Source organism: Falco naumanni, chromosome 2, assembly GCF_017639655.2.
Source record: "Falco naumanni isolate bFalNau1 chromosome 2, bFalNau1.pat, whole genome shotgun sequence".
Classification (NCBI taxonomy): domain Eukaryota; kingdom Metazoa; phylum Chordata; class Aves; order Falconiformes; family Falconidae; genus Falco; species Falco naumanni.
The window spans coordinates 84365998-84379198 of record NC_054055.1 but is presented as its reverse complement, the minus strand read 5'-3'; the positions used below and the strand labels follow the sequence as shown (position 1 = coordinate 84379198).

Sequence of the window (13201 nt, the reverse complement as noted above, 5' to 3'; positions counted from 1 at the left end):
ACAAGGGTTGCCTTTGTGCTGCAGCAGCATTACAGCAACGCTGGTAGTGGGGCAGTCACCAAAGCAAAATAAGAACAGATTTGGTGGTGGCTGCTAGCAGGAGGTTCTGTGGGGGGGTGTCAGGGATGGGGAGTGCCTCAGGCAGAGCATGAAAATTTCGTGGCTGGGATGTTTCCTTGCAGAGTGGCCTCCGAGTCCCAGGTCTCTCCTGACAGCAGCTGCACACAAGGCTGGAAGGAGAGTGCCATAGGGCAGGAGGAGAAACGAAGCACTTTGACCTGGAAATGTGTGCAGAAAGAGAGCATCCATCAAAATAGTGTGAGAGGTGGGGTAGTTTGCAAGCATTCAAAAGAACCGACAAAACCCAGCACAAACTGCTTGCAAACCCATTCGGGGACACAAAACATGTCCAAGTTCCTGGGGACAGTAGGAACTGGCCCTAAGCATGGACACACCAGGCCTGCCCTGGCTGCTGGCACCAATCTCTGATGGTGCTGTCTGGGAATGGATGCATGCTTTGACTGTTTTATCCAGGTGTGGGCTATTAGTGCTTAAACCAAGGTTTGTATAAAGTCCAGGGAAAACTTCAGAGCTCTTTTCCAAATCAAAGCATTGGGTGTGTTTGTGACAGGTCTTGAAACCTGGTATTTTGGGGTTCTTTTCTCTTTCGCTTTCCCTTAACCGCACCAGACGACAGGATGGCACAAAAAGCTGGATAACTATCGTGTAATAATCACAGCTTCTGTTTTTCCATCCACGCTGTGAGTTTCACATCCGTAAGCATGGAGGGTGTGTTTCACCTGCCTGGCTCTGCCTGTGTGCAGTGTCGGTTGCTCAGCCTCAGGCCCCTCACCATATGTGGGACCCAGCGCTGTGATGAAGGGGGTGGTCAGGGATCTGCTTTGGGAGGGCAGTGTCCCCGTGTCAGTGGTCCCAGGAATGGCGGCAAGTGAGCAGAGCTCCCCAACACAGCTGCAACCCCAGGCGCTGCCAGCCCAGCCCTGGACATTCCTCGGTGGACTTCATTAACCCTGTCCCAAGGTCAGCAGTGTGCCCACAGGGTGCTTCCAGGCCTCCTGCCTGTGCCAGGGCTCCTGCCTTGCACTGTGCCATGGAGGCAGTCCTGTCGTTAGCCACTGGGCAAGGGGATGGTTTGGTACATGATGGCTGGTAATTACTGCAAATGGCTGAGCTATCTAGGCTGCCCTTCCCTGTGCATCCTTCCTCCGATCTGCTGCTTCTGTGCATATTCGGACTCTGAGTTTGAAACCATAAGAAAAACCAACAACCCACAAAGCCAGAGGTGCTTGAGCGAGGTGGTAAAAGCCAGGGTTGCCTTCATCACATCGCATTCATCAGAGCTGGTGTTGCATAAAACAGGGTCAAGGCTCAGGGAGACCACTCTGATCCTTCTGCCCCCTGGGGAACGGGGTCCCAGCCCTCCAGAGAGCAGCTACTGATGGTTCTCCCACAGCTCCTTACATTTGGGCAGGATCTCTCCCGTAGTCGCTTTTTAGAAGCAAACTTCTCCCCTCCCCTCCCTGCCCTGTGCTAATGCTTGTTTTTCTTTACCACTCCGGATGTCTCATTTGGAGAACTGTAGGCTCTGCAGCTGCTAGTTCATGTCTTTTGTCTTCTTAGGATCTGGAGTGGTGTTGTGCCACCCTTTAAGCACAGGCTGTAGTCATCATACCATTTCCAGGACAAATCTTATTTCTTGGAGGGGCCACACGAAGGCCAGGTTTTGCTGTAGAAGTCCACTGGTGGAGTAGGACTGCTGCTGTCTTGCTCCTTGCTGGCTGTTCCAAGTGTTTATAAATAAAACTGCTCTGGATGATGAATCTTGGCTCGGGGGGGGGGGGGGGGGGGGGGGGGGGGCTGTAAAACTTGAAAGGCTTGTGATTGTTCTTCCTCTGACTACCAGGGTGTCTGAAATAATTTGTACGTCTCCAGGAGAAGGTGTATTGATCATATCCATGTATCTATCTGCCACTGTTTATCTTGATGGTTTCCTAATCATTTTCCATTTTGCCAGTGAATTATATGATCGTGGTCTGAATGGAAACATTGCAGTGGGAAGGGAGTGGGGAAGACTGGGGAGGGTCTGTGCATTGCAGGAGGTGCTCTGAGTTTCCTTTTAGACTTTTCAGATGCAAATGGTCCCACATCACCAAGCTCTTGCACCTATTGGGCCTGACCCACAGGTCACACTGGACACAGAATTAGGCTGGCCTGGTGGTTTTGGGTCAAATGAAGGAATTGTTTAATTAATCAGGTACAACCATACAGGGCTGATTTCCACAGCCTGTTGAGGCAAGAGGTAGAATAGGAGAAGATGCGTGTAGCGATGGTGAGTGGCAGTAGCAGTGTGTATTCCTGCTGTCTTGTTTTCAGGCCAGTGCTATCGTGGTTTTCCATCTGCCATTGTCCCTCCTGCTTTTAAAGAGAACAAACCTAAAAACCAAACCAAACCAGAGGCCAGTACATTGATTGTCCTTTTGATTGTGTGATGGAGCAGAGAGATAGGGAATAAAAGTGTATCTTGAAAATAAGGAAACAAGGTATGCCTTTGGGTGGAGGAGGATGTTAGTCATACTACTGCCTGTGCTCTTTTGAATAAAGGTCATGAAAAGGTTTGCAGGGAAGCCTTCTGGTTTTTCCTCTTCATGAGTGAAATTCTAGCAGGTGCTGCTGCAACCCAAGGTGCATCTGCAGCGTGTCTTTGTGGAAACATCTCATCCCTTCTGCACAGTACCAAACTTGCTGAGGGTTTAGACCTCCCCACGAACTGAGGGATTTCCTTAAATCCATGTAAATCAGAGCTCTATTAAGAAGCAGAAGGGGTATAAACCACTGAGAGACTTTGCTCTTTTTTTCCAAAGTCTGCATGTACCATAAATTGGATAGCCCCCCCTGAGACAGGGGGAAAGCAAACTCCTAAAATGGATGGTAAAGGTTTAGTAATTGTTTCAAACAGCCAACTAAAAATGCTTTTTATTACAAGGCTTGAGTTCTCTTTCAAATGTGAAACTGCTTGTTCTTTTTGGCAGCAAAGGCTGCTTTTATGTCTCCCCGGGGACAGCGGTAAAACTTTCAGCAGCTCAGGCACAGAAACCAGCCCTTTGTCAAACTGGAGGCGAGAAACCAAAAGTTGTTTTGCGGATTTCCGAGTCCCCCAGAGCTCACTTTTGGAATTTGCTGATTAATCTGCACCTCTGAAAAAGCTTTTCTTAGGGAGAAGAGGGAGAGAGGTGAAGATAGTGTTGTATGTAGATGGGACCAGACTCAGTGGAGGTGTTTGGTGCCTGTAGGGTAGGTAAGCTACTTGATGATTTTTTTTATGTTCAGCTGTTAGTTGGTGGGGTACAAGAGCAAGGAATCAGCACTTTTCCTGCAGTTGCACTGAAAGATAGAGAGGAGCTGGATTTATTCCTACCACCACCATGGGCAGGAGAGCAGGAGTCTCTTCTGCTAACCCTGTCCCAAAGGTGTGACAGAAATGCTGATGCCTGCTGTGGCTGGTAGGGGGGGAGCAGGAGAGGTTTAGGGAGAGAGTGGGATGTGATGGGTTTCCCTGGCAGTGTTGCTCGCTGGTGTGCTCTGAGTAGGAGCCAGGTGGGGCCACGTTGTCGGTGGAGTCACTGAGGTGGCTCCGGTGCCAGCACAATCTGCAGTGGAGCACTCCAGCGTGGTGTACAGTGGGTTTTCCCAAACTGGAGGAACCTCAGGGGGAGCGGAGAGAGCTCCTGGGAGCTCGCAGCTCATGCCACAGCACCTGGTGGGACCTGGGGAGAGACAGGAGCAACGTCGACCAAGCCCCACACACCTATATATAGAAGAAGCCCCTGGGGAGTGCCAGCAACCAAGGCACACAAACATGGCATGGCATGGCAGTTTGGGCAGAAGAGCATCCAGGGCAGGCACTGAAGCCCTGCCAACTTGACCAGGGAGCAATAGTTTCCACCCAGCAGAAAGCCATGGCCGCTCTGAGCTCTGCACACATCATGACTGGCACAGCTGCCCAGACAGAGCTCCGGTGGGAACAGGCAGCCCCCAGGTGCTGGGCTGCTGGCTGTGCCCTGCTCTGACACCAGTACTGGCCAGCAGCAGCGAGCGGTCCTGTGGGAGGTGCACCCAGGGAGGGGGACTCCCCTGCTTGGTGACAGAGCACTGGGAGGAGGCGAGCAGGCTGAGGAGCATCAGGGAGTGCAAGAGAGAGAGGGACCGGTGGAATCGCACCCCACCTTCCCCGGGACAGGCCCGACAGGCAGGCAGGACACGTGAGAGAGAGGAATCCCCGTGCTCTCTCTGCCTGGCTGAACACCGTGACTGAAGGGATGAGGGGCAATGGTGACAAGGTCCAGCCGGGCACAGCAGGCTGGCTCCTCCGTGACTCTCCCATCTTCCCAGATGCCCGTGCATAATAGGTATGAGGGTCTGCAGGTAGAACAGAACAATAGAGAGGACGATGGTTCATCTGGCATGGAGCTGTCACTGAGGTTAAGTTAGCCTATGCCCCTGCATCAAAACTGCTTCCATAAAGAAAAAAAGATGGGTCACTGTCATAGGAGACTCCCATCTGAAGGGAACAGAAGGCCCAATACACAGACTGGACCCACTTCTCAGGGAATTCTGTTGCCTCCCTGGGGCCTGGGTTAAAGATGTGAAGACAAAGATTCCTACTTTTATGCAGCCCTCATATTACTATCCATTATCCATTTTTCAGGCAGGCAGCAATGAAGTTGCAACAAGAAGTCCAAGAGCAATCGGGAGAGACTTCAGGGCCTTGGGACAACTAGTTAGGGTATCAGGAGCACAAGTAGTGTTCTCCTGAATCCCTCCAGTTGCACAGAATGATGAGTGGAGAAACAGGAAGACCCAGCACATCAATATCTGTCTCTGAGGCTGGTGTCACCGCGCAGAATTTGGGGGGGTTTGGTCATGGTTCGGTTTATGCAACACCAGGCCTGCTGGCAACAGATGGGGTACACCTGTCCCAAAGCTGTAAAAGGGTCTTTGCACAGGAGTTAGTGAGGCTCATTGAAAGAGCTTTATACTAGATTTGAAGGGGTGAGGGGATAAAACTAGAGTCACTAGAGATAAGCCTGCAGGCAGCACACCAGTGTTTGAGGGACAGTGTGCTAGTGAGGTCCTTCAGTCTGCCATCTCAGTGGAGGTAGGGGATAGAGATCCATGCAGCAGCAAAGACACAAGAGTTATTGATGTGTGTGTCAGAAACCACAGAAGTGATTGAGAACAGTCACACAGGAGTTAGGGCTTCTCCCACAAAAAAGGTGGCAGGATCAATAGCCCAGCTGAAGTGTATCTATACCAGTGCACGCAGCATGGGCAGCAAACAGGAGGAGCCAGAAGCCACTGTGCAACAGAAAAACTATGACATAATTGCCATCATGGAAACATGGTGGGATGACTTACTTAACTGGAGTGTTCAGTGGATGTCTATAAACTCTTCAGAAGGGATAGGCAAGGAAGGAGAGGTGGTGGAGTACCCCTGTATGTTAACGGAGTCTTTTAGTTATCTAGACCTTAATGATAGTGACCATAGGCTTGAGTGTTTATGCGTAAGAATCAGGGGGAAGGCCAACAAGGCAGATGTCATGGTGGGAGTCTGTTACAGACCACCCAACCAGGATGAACAGGCAGATGAAATATTCTATGAGCAGCTGGGAGAAGTCTCACAGTTGCTAGCCCTTGTTCTTGTGGGGGACTTCAACTTACCAGATGTCTGCTGGAAATACAGTACAGCAGAGAGGAAAGATCCCAGGCGGTTCCTGGAGTGTGTGGGAGATAACCTCCTGACACAGCTGGGGAGTGAGCCAGCTAGGGAAGGTGCCTGCTGGACCTGTCGTCTATGGACAGGGAAGGACTTGTGGGTGATGTGACAGTTGGAGGCTGTTTTGGGCACAGCAATCACAAAATTACAAGAGTTTTTGATTCTTGGAGAAGTAGGGAGGGGTGTCAGCAGAACCACTACCTTGGACTTCCAGAGGGCAGACTTTGGCCTGTTGAGGAGCCTGGTTGGCAGAGTCCTTTGGGAGGCAGTCCTGAAGGGCAAAGGAGTCCAGGAAGGCTGGACATTCTGCAAGGAGGAAATGCTCGAGGCGGAGAAGCAGGCAATCCCCATGTGCAAAAGATGAGCTGGTGGGATAGAAGACTGTCCTGGCTGAACAGAGCGCTTTGGCTGGAACTCAGGGAAAAAAGGAGAGTTTATGACCTTCTGAAGAAGGGGCAGAAAACTCAGGAGGACTACAAAGTTGTCATGAGGTTATGCAGAGAGAAAATCAGAAGGGCCAAAGCCCAACTAGAACTTAACCTGGCTACTGCCATAAAAGGCAATAAAAAATGTTTCTACAAATACATCAGCGACAGAAGGAGGGCTAGGGAGAATCTCCATCTTTTATCAGATGCAGGGAAAAACATAGTGACAAAGGCTGAGGGAAAGGCTGAGGTACTTAATGCCTCCTTTGCCTCAGTCCTTAATAGTAAGACCAGCTGTTCTCAGGGTACCCAGCCCCCCTGAGCTGGAAGACGGGGACAGGGAGCAGAACAAATCCCCCACAACCCAAGGGGAAATGGTCAGCGACCTGCTGCACCACCTAAGACACACACGGGTCTATGGGGACGGATGGGACCCACCCAAGGGTACTGAGGAAGCTGGCAGGAGTGCTTGCCAAGCCACTTTCAATCATTTATCAGCAGTCCTGGCTAACCAGGGGTGACCCAGTTACTGGAAGCTAGCCAATGTGACACCAGTCTACAAAAAGGGACGGAAGGAGGATCCAGGGAACTACAGGCCTGTCAGCCTGACCTCTGTGCTGGGGAAGGTTATGGAGCAGGTCATCCTGAGTGCCATCACATGGCACATGCAGGACAACCAGGTGATCAGGCCCAGCCAGCAGGGGTTTATGAAAGTCCTGTTTGACTAACCTGACCTATGACAAGGTGACCTGCTTAGTGAACAAGGGAAAGGCTGTGGATGTTGCCTACCTGGACTTCAGTAAAACCTTTGAAACCCTTTCTTGTAGCATTCTCCTGGAGAAACTGGCTGCCCGTGGCTTGAATGAGTGTACCGTTTGCTGAGTTAGCAACTGGCTGGATGGCCAGTCCCAAGGAGTGGTGGTAAATGGAGTTACATCCAGTTGGTGACAGATGATAAGTGGTGTTCTCAGAGCTCAGTATTGGGACCAGTTCTGTTTAATATCTGGACGAGGGGATCAAGTGCACCCTCAGTGAGTTTACAGGTGACACCAAATTGCAGGGGGAGCGTTGATCTGCCTGAAGGCAGGAAGGCTCTGCAGAGGGGTCTGGACAGGCTGTGTGGATGGGCCAAGGCCAGTTCTGTGAGGTTCAACAAGGCTCAGTGCTGGGCCCTGCACTTGGGTCACAACAACCCCACACAGTGCTACAATTTGGGGAAGAGTGGCTGGAAAACTGCCCAGTGCAAAAAGACCTGGGGGTGTTTGGTCAACAGCCAGCTGAACATGAGCCAGCAGTGTGCCCAGGTGGCCAAGAAAGCCAATAGCATCCTGGTTTGTACCAGAACTAGTGTGTCCAGCAGGACAAGGGAAGGGATCATCCCCCTGTGCTGAGCACTGGTGAGGCCGCGCCTTGAATGCTGTTCAGTTTTGGGCCCCTCACTGCAAGAGGGACATGGAGGTGCTGGAGCGTGTCCAGAGAAGGGCAACGGACCTGGTGAAGGTTTAGAGCACGAGTCTTATGAGGAGCGGCTGAGGGAACTGGGGTTGTTTAGCCTGGAGAAAAGGAGGCTCAGGGGAGACCTTCTTGCTATCTACAACTGTCTGAAAGGAGTTTGTAGCGAGATGGGGGTCAGTCTCTTGTCCCACATAACAAGGGATAGGACGAGAGGAAACAGCCTCAAGTTGCACCCAGGGACATTTGGATTGGATATTAGGAAAAATTTCTTTGCTGAAAGGGTTGTCAAGCAATGGAACAGGCTGCCCAGGGAAGTGGTTGAGTCACCAGCCCTAGAGGTATTTAAAAGACATGTAGATGTGGTATTTAGGGACATAGTTTGGTGGTGGACTCGGCAGTCTTGGGTTAACAGTTGGACTCAATGCTCTTAAAGGTCTTTTCCAACCGAAACAATTCTATGATTCTATGATTGTATGCCTTCCCTACAGCTCTGGCAGGTATGGGGAAAGGTAGGGGATGAGGTGGGAAGTGCCAAAATTGCCAGGTGGGATTATTTTCTCTCTGGTATAGAAAGGTTCTTCTCTCTCTGAGGACATGTTAATTTGCTTTTGCCTGCCTGGTCCCCTCACCTCTGTTTTATTCTTTATTCTCTGTTCCTTTGGTTTCTTCTTTTTTCCTGCATTCCTACCCCTGTATCTTTCTTCAGAGCATCTGTTTGGTATCCTCCCTCCTCCTGGTATTTTCCTTAGGTGACTCTGATTATTCAGCAGCTCTGCTGAATGCAGTTCCCTCTCCAGAGGGGGAGAAGTGCTGTAGCAGAGCAGCACTTGCTGCTACTGCCGCAGACACAGGTCGAGCAGAGGACAGGCTCTTATACCTGCTGCTGCTGAGCTGCAGGATAGCGGAAAGGTGCGGTGGGTGACGGGGATGCACCCTGCATAGTCCTTTTAGAACCAGCCTAAGTAAAAAAGCCAAAAAGCTGCTTTCCTCTTTTACTTTGAGAAGGCTTTCCCTGAATTAATTCACAACAACCTATATGAAAAGTAGCTGAAAGATCTTACAGTGTAGCTCAGTTGGGAGTTTTTAGGTGCAATATAACTGAATAAGAATCCCCTCCACAAACAACTGCAGAGCAACCCAGGTATAGTGGTGTTGAATTTCAACATTTCACAGCAGTATAAAGATATTCGCAGGAGAAAACTTGGAAAGTGAGCAAAATAATACTGTCAGGACATTTCTTCTTGCTCTTGCCCTTTTGCAGTAGTCTGGAGGAGCCAGTAAGAAGGTTTTGGGGAATTCGGGAAGTGTTTGCAGAGCTGGCACTTAGGATTGGCCCTTTGTGTCCCGTCTTTGCTTGTACTGTGGGAGTGAGTTATGTGTGTGCAGTCTTGAAGCAGGCATGTCAGCATCAAGTGATGATCAGCAGATGGTGCAGGCATCATCATCGCTGTTGTGGCCACTGCTCAGTGTTGGTGTGTAGCATACCATGGGCTGCCCCGCCGTCACTGCCGGTGCTGGGAGTTTGCTGCCCCAGCTGCCCTGCAGCATGGCAGCCTCTGTTTGTGCACCTCCAGCAAGAGGCTGGGTGCTCCCAGGACCCACTGGTGTCCTCTCACTCCATGTCAGGGGGGAAGTCTTCTGCACAGCCAGGGGGGTCACTTGCTGTATAGCCTGGGGAAGGCTCGCTTGCCAGAATAACGCACTGCAAGGAATGCTTATGTTCCTGAAACTTTGGCACTGAGAAGGACGGGATGTCAAGCAGCAGGGGTTTCAGGTTCAGGCAGTTTTTGTGGCAAAACTCAGGAGGTGTGAGGTGACAGCAGTTATTTTTGGCTTTTGTTGAGAGTGATGGAGTTGGCCACCTCTCTCAGTGTGCTGTAGGAGCAGAGAGCCTGTTCCTGCAGGTGGTACACTGCGTACTCCCTTGCCACTTGTCAGCTGTACAGTGATTAGTTCTAGATGTTTGTCCTCCAGCGGCAGTCTTAACATAACATCTCCAGATGCTGGAAATTAATTTTCTCTATCCATCCCTCTGGAGTTAGTAAAAGTCTTGAGGCTTCCTTCTGCCCACACAACAGCACCAATGAATCTCTTCAGGGTCACTGTGTACTGAATTTGGATGCCTTCCCTGGTAGATCCTGACAGCTTTCTCCTCTTGCTTTGCAGATCACAGGCGTTATCCTTCTCGCAGTCGGCGTCTGGGGCAAACTTACCCTTGGCACATACATCTCTCTCATTGCTGAGAATTCGACCAATGCTCCCTATGTGCTCATCGGAACGGGTACCACAATCATTGTCTTTGGGCTTTTCGGCTGCTTTGCCACTTGTCGTGGGAGCCCATGGATGCTGAAACTGGTAAGCATGCCAAAGTGCCTTAAGCAAGAGGGGAAGAGGTTTTGCTGATGTATTGGGATTCCCCTCACCCCCTGCCAAGCTTCACCAGATGTTAATGTGGGGGTTTAGGCACATAAACCAGATTTTATTGATCTTAATGTTCAACACATGCGTCTTTTGGACAAAGAAGGGGGAAAAAATCTTTGCCAAAACCAGCTGTTGATTGAGTATGAATGAATTTTGCTACCGCACAGCGTACAGGCCCATATGTTGTTGGGAGCAGGGTGAAATGCTGCTGATGAATTACTCTGTGAGTAATTCTACAATCATTCTGGTTTTTCTGTGAGCCAGACAGATAGATATATTTACAATCTTAAAAATGTCCAAAGCATCGTAAATGTGAAATTCATTTGAAGTATATTTTCAAGGGGTCATTGTAATACTCTGATGTGAAATCTATGGAGAAAATAGTTGGCACCTTCTAAAAGCACACCAGCCTTTCTTTTTCTCCTAACATTCACTGGAATGAAACAAGTCAACCCCAGAAAACAAAGCTTTGTATGGTATGTTTGTCCTCATCTCAAAAGCAGCATGGACTCAAGGTACACCAAGCAGAGGTACAGCAGCTGTCTCTCAGTCCAGTTTAACTTCTCTATAAGTTTCTCTGTTCTGTTTTCCAGTCTACCTTAAAATGCAGAATAACTATAGGTTAAACGAACCTATATGATAAACTGTGTTTCTAGGAATATTCAGGAGCAAAATCCTCCATGTGTAATGATTTGAAGGGTGGAAATAGCACTTGTGAAGTACTGAGACGGTGGAAAGGGGCTTGACAGTACGATGCATCAGCTGCTACAGTATTTTGGGGCTGGTTTTCTAAGGAGATGGGATGATTCTTCTCCAGTTTGAACTGGATTTTAAAAAAGGACATCTTAAAGAGAGTTAAATTTCTTGAGTTGATGGCACAGTAGGGGAGAGGTAGCAGCTGCAAAGCAGTCAGCAGGTATATGCTGGTAGCCAGTCAGCACGTACCTAATGCTGTCATAGGTGCACCACTGCTGTCTTTTGCTGGTGATGTGCTGTCAGGGCACGTGTAGAGGCTTGTTGGAGTTACTGCAGTCCAGATGGGAAAGGGATAAAGGTGAATGATAGTATAAATCCATAGGAAATCAGGCTCTGCTAGCTGCTCCATAAGTCATGTAACTTAGGCATGCCACTAACAGTGGCATGTGCTGTTTCAAGCACATGGTTTTATTTTCATTGTACATGTAAAAAATACTTTAAAATTTTCTTTCTCTTCTGAACAGAATACAGGCAGTGATTTGACACTTGCATTAATTGGAGAGAATTACTCTTCTGGTTCTGCCTTCACTGTTGTCTTCCCTTCCCCAACAACCTTCCATTAAAAATAAATTTCCCTCTTTCTGCAAAGTCCTGCTAGGACTGAATTTAATTTAAGATCTTTCCTTTTTTAATTAACTGTTATTTAGCATGTGGAGAAAAAAAGTAATTTTCCCTCCAGAAGATTAATACCCAACTTCAAATTTTACTATCCCACTTTGCATTTTTTTCTTTACCTTCCATATTTCTGCTTAGATGTATTTTTAATAGTTTCTGAGTCTCTACACTGAAAGCACTGTTTTCAAGGTTTATTTAGCTCCAGATCCAAATGCTGCTCCTAAAGCCAAACATGGGCCTTGGGTCAGCAAAGTATTTGAAGCATCTGTCTAGTATTATCATGAGAATATTGCCAGTGAAGTCAGTGGTTGAGTTCGTTCATTGGAGAAACTTCAGGAATCAGGCAGCAAATCCCAGTCTAGCAGTAAGATAGATAAAGGTGAACCAAAACACCTGGAGAAGCCTATTTACTATAGCAGAGCGCTATGCGAACATGGAGGGTCTGTTTGTATTCCTTGTTGCAAGATCAAAACCTGAATGACTTTGGTCCGTCTCTGGCATGTGAGTGTGTTTTAATTTCTAAGAGAACACTAAGAAATGTGGGAACAGAAATGTCAGAAAAGCCGATAATTAGACAATACATATCGTCTCTGAGTTGTATAAACACATATAATATATTCAGGTAGTAACCTGTGTATGGCCTCCAAAAGACCTTTGGTTTCTTAACATCTTTGAGGGGTGTCTAGAACAGAAAGTTGTATTTTATGTGATAACTGAACAGTATCTGTGCTGAGACAAAAGGCTGTCATGTCCTGACTTCGCTTGCCTCCTTCCTTTCCAGTATGCCATGTTTTTGTCCCTGGTGTTCCTGGCTGAGCTAGTGGCTGGCATTTCAGGGTTTGTGTTTCGTCACGAGGTAGGTGGAAATGTGCTGAGTTTGCATATGTCAGTGCCTCCCTGGGCAGGCGCTGCTGGGAAGTTCTCTGGAGCGTGGAGAATGTGTAGGTCACTGAGCTCGGTGGCTCCATACGCATCTCCAGGGATGTGGCTGATGTGCAACAATAACATGTGCAGCTCTTAAAAACTGATGCAATTCCAAATGAAGGGATTTAGCCAAAGCTCTTGGCCTCAGCTGCCTGATAATTTTCTCTGGAGCTATGAGGTTTTTTGTGTCCATCATGTAAGATCTTCTTTACTCTTTTACATATGCTGAGGGCTGCAAAATAGATTAAACACTTTTCTTAAACACAGCTTCTTCAGCCAGGCAAGTGCTTGTTTATGTAAAGCAGAGAGCATTTCTGCATCAGGCCAGACGATGTTTTGTAAATCTTTTTATTTCGGGGGGAGGGAGTGCATGGGATGGGATTTTGTTTCTATCCTGAGAAAAAGGAAAGATTAGAAATAGTGAGATAGGAACTTGGGACAGGAAGAAGCTTTCGAAAATGTGATGGTCTAGATTTGTAGTAGCACTTCTGCTTTAGCCACTGTAATCAGGTCTGTCTCCAGCTTTAAGTCCATGGACCTGCACGCCATTAATGCTGAACCAGGACAACCCCAGAGACCTTCCTTGATTTCTAGTCTCTTCTTTTGACATGAGGTTTCCCTTGCTATAGGCTTTTCAGGCGTCTTCCCTTGCAAGTGGTGAATAGTTTTAATTTGATCCTGAAATTCCTGTCTATCTGCTGAGGATTGCCATTTCATCTGGCCTAACCTGTGGCAGCCTCAGTGCCAGGCTGCTACCCCTCTGTAGGAGAGGAAGTCTCTTGTGAAGGTCACAGCCATGTGGGCTGCCCAA

General features: G+C 48.5%; 1 protein-coding gene across 1 annotated transcript in view; it reads left to right on the top strand.

The window, feature by feature from the left end:
* Positions 1-13201, top strand: part of TSPAN7 (tetraspanin 7) — a 103746-nt gene that overhangs the window by 74462 nt on the left and 16083 nt on the right. Inside the window, exons 2-3 of the mRNA XM_040585336.1 lie at positions 9841-10029; positions 12248-12322. Of these exons, the coding sequence (XP_040441270.1) occupies positions 9841-10029; positions 12248-12322 (264 nt within the window). The remainder of the gene's footprint in view (positions 1-9840; positions 10030-12247; positions 12323-13201) is intronic.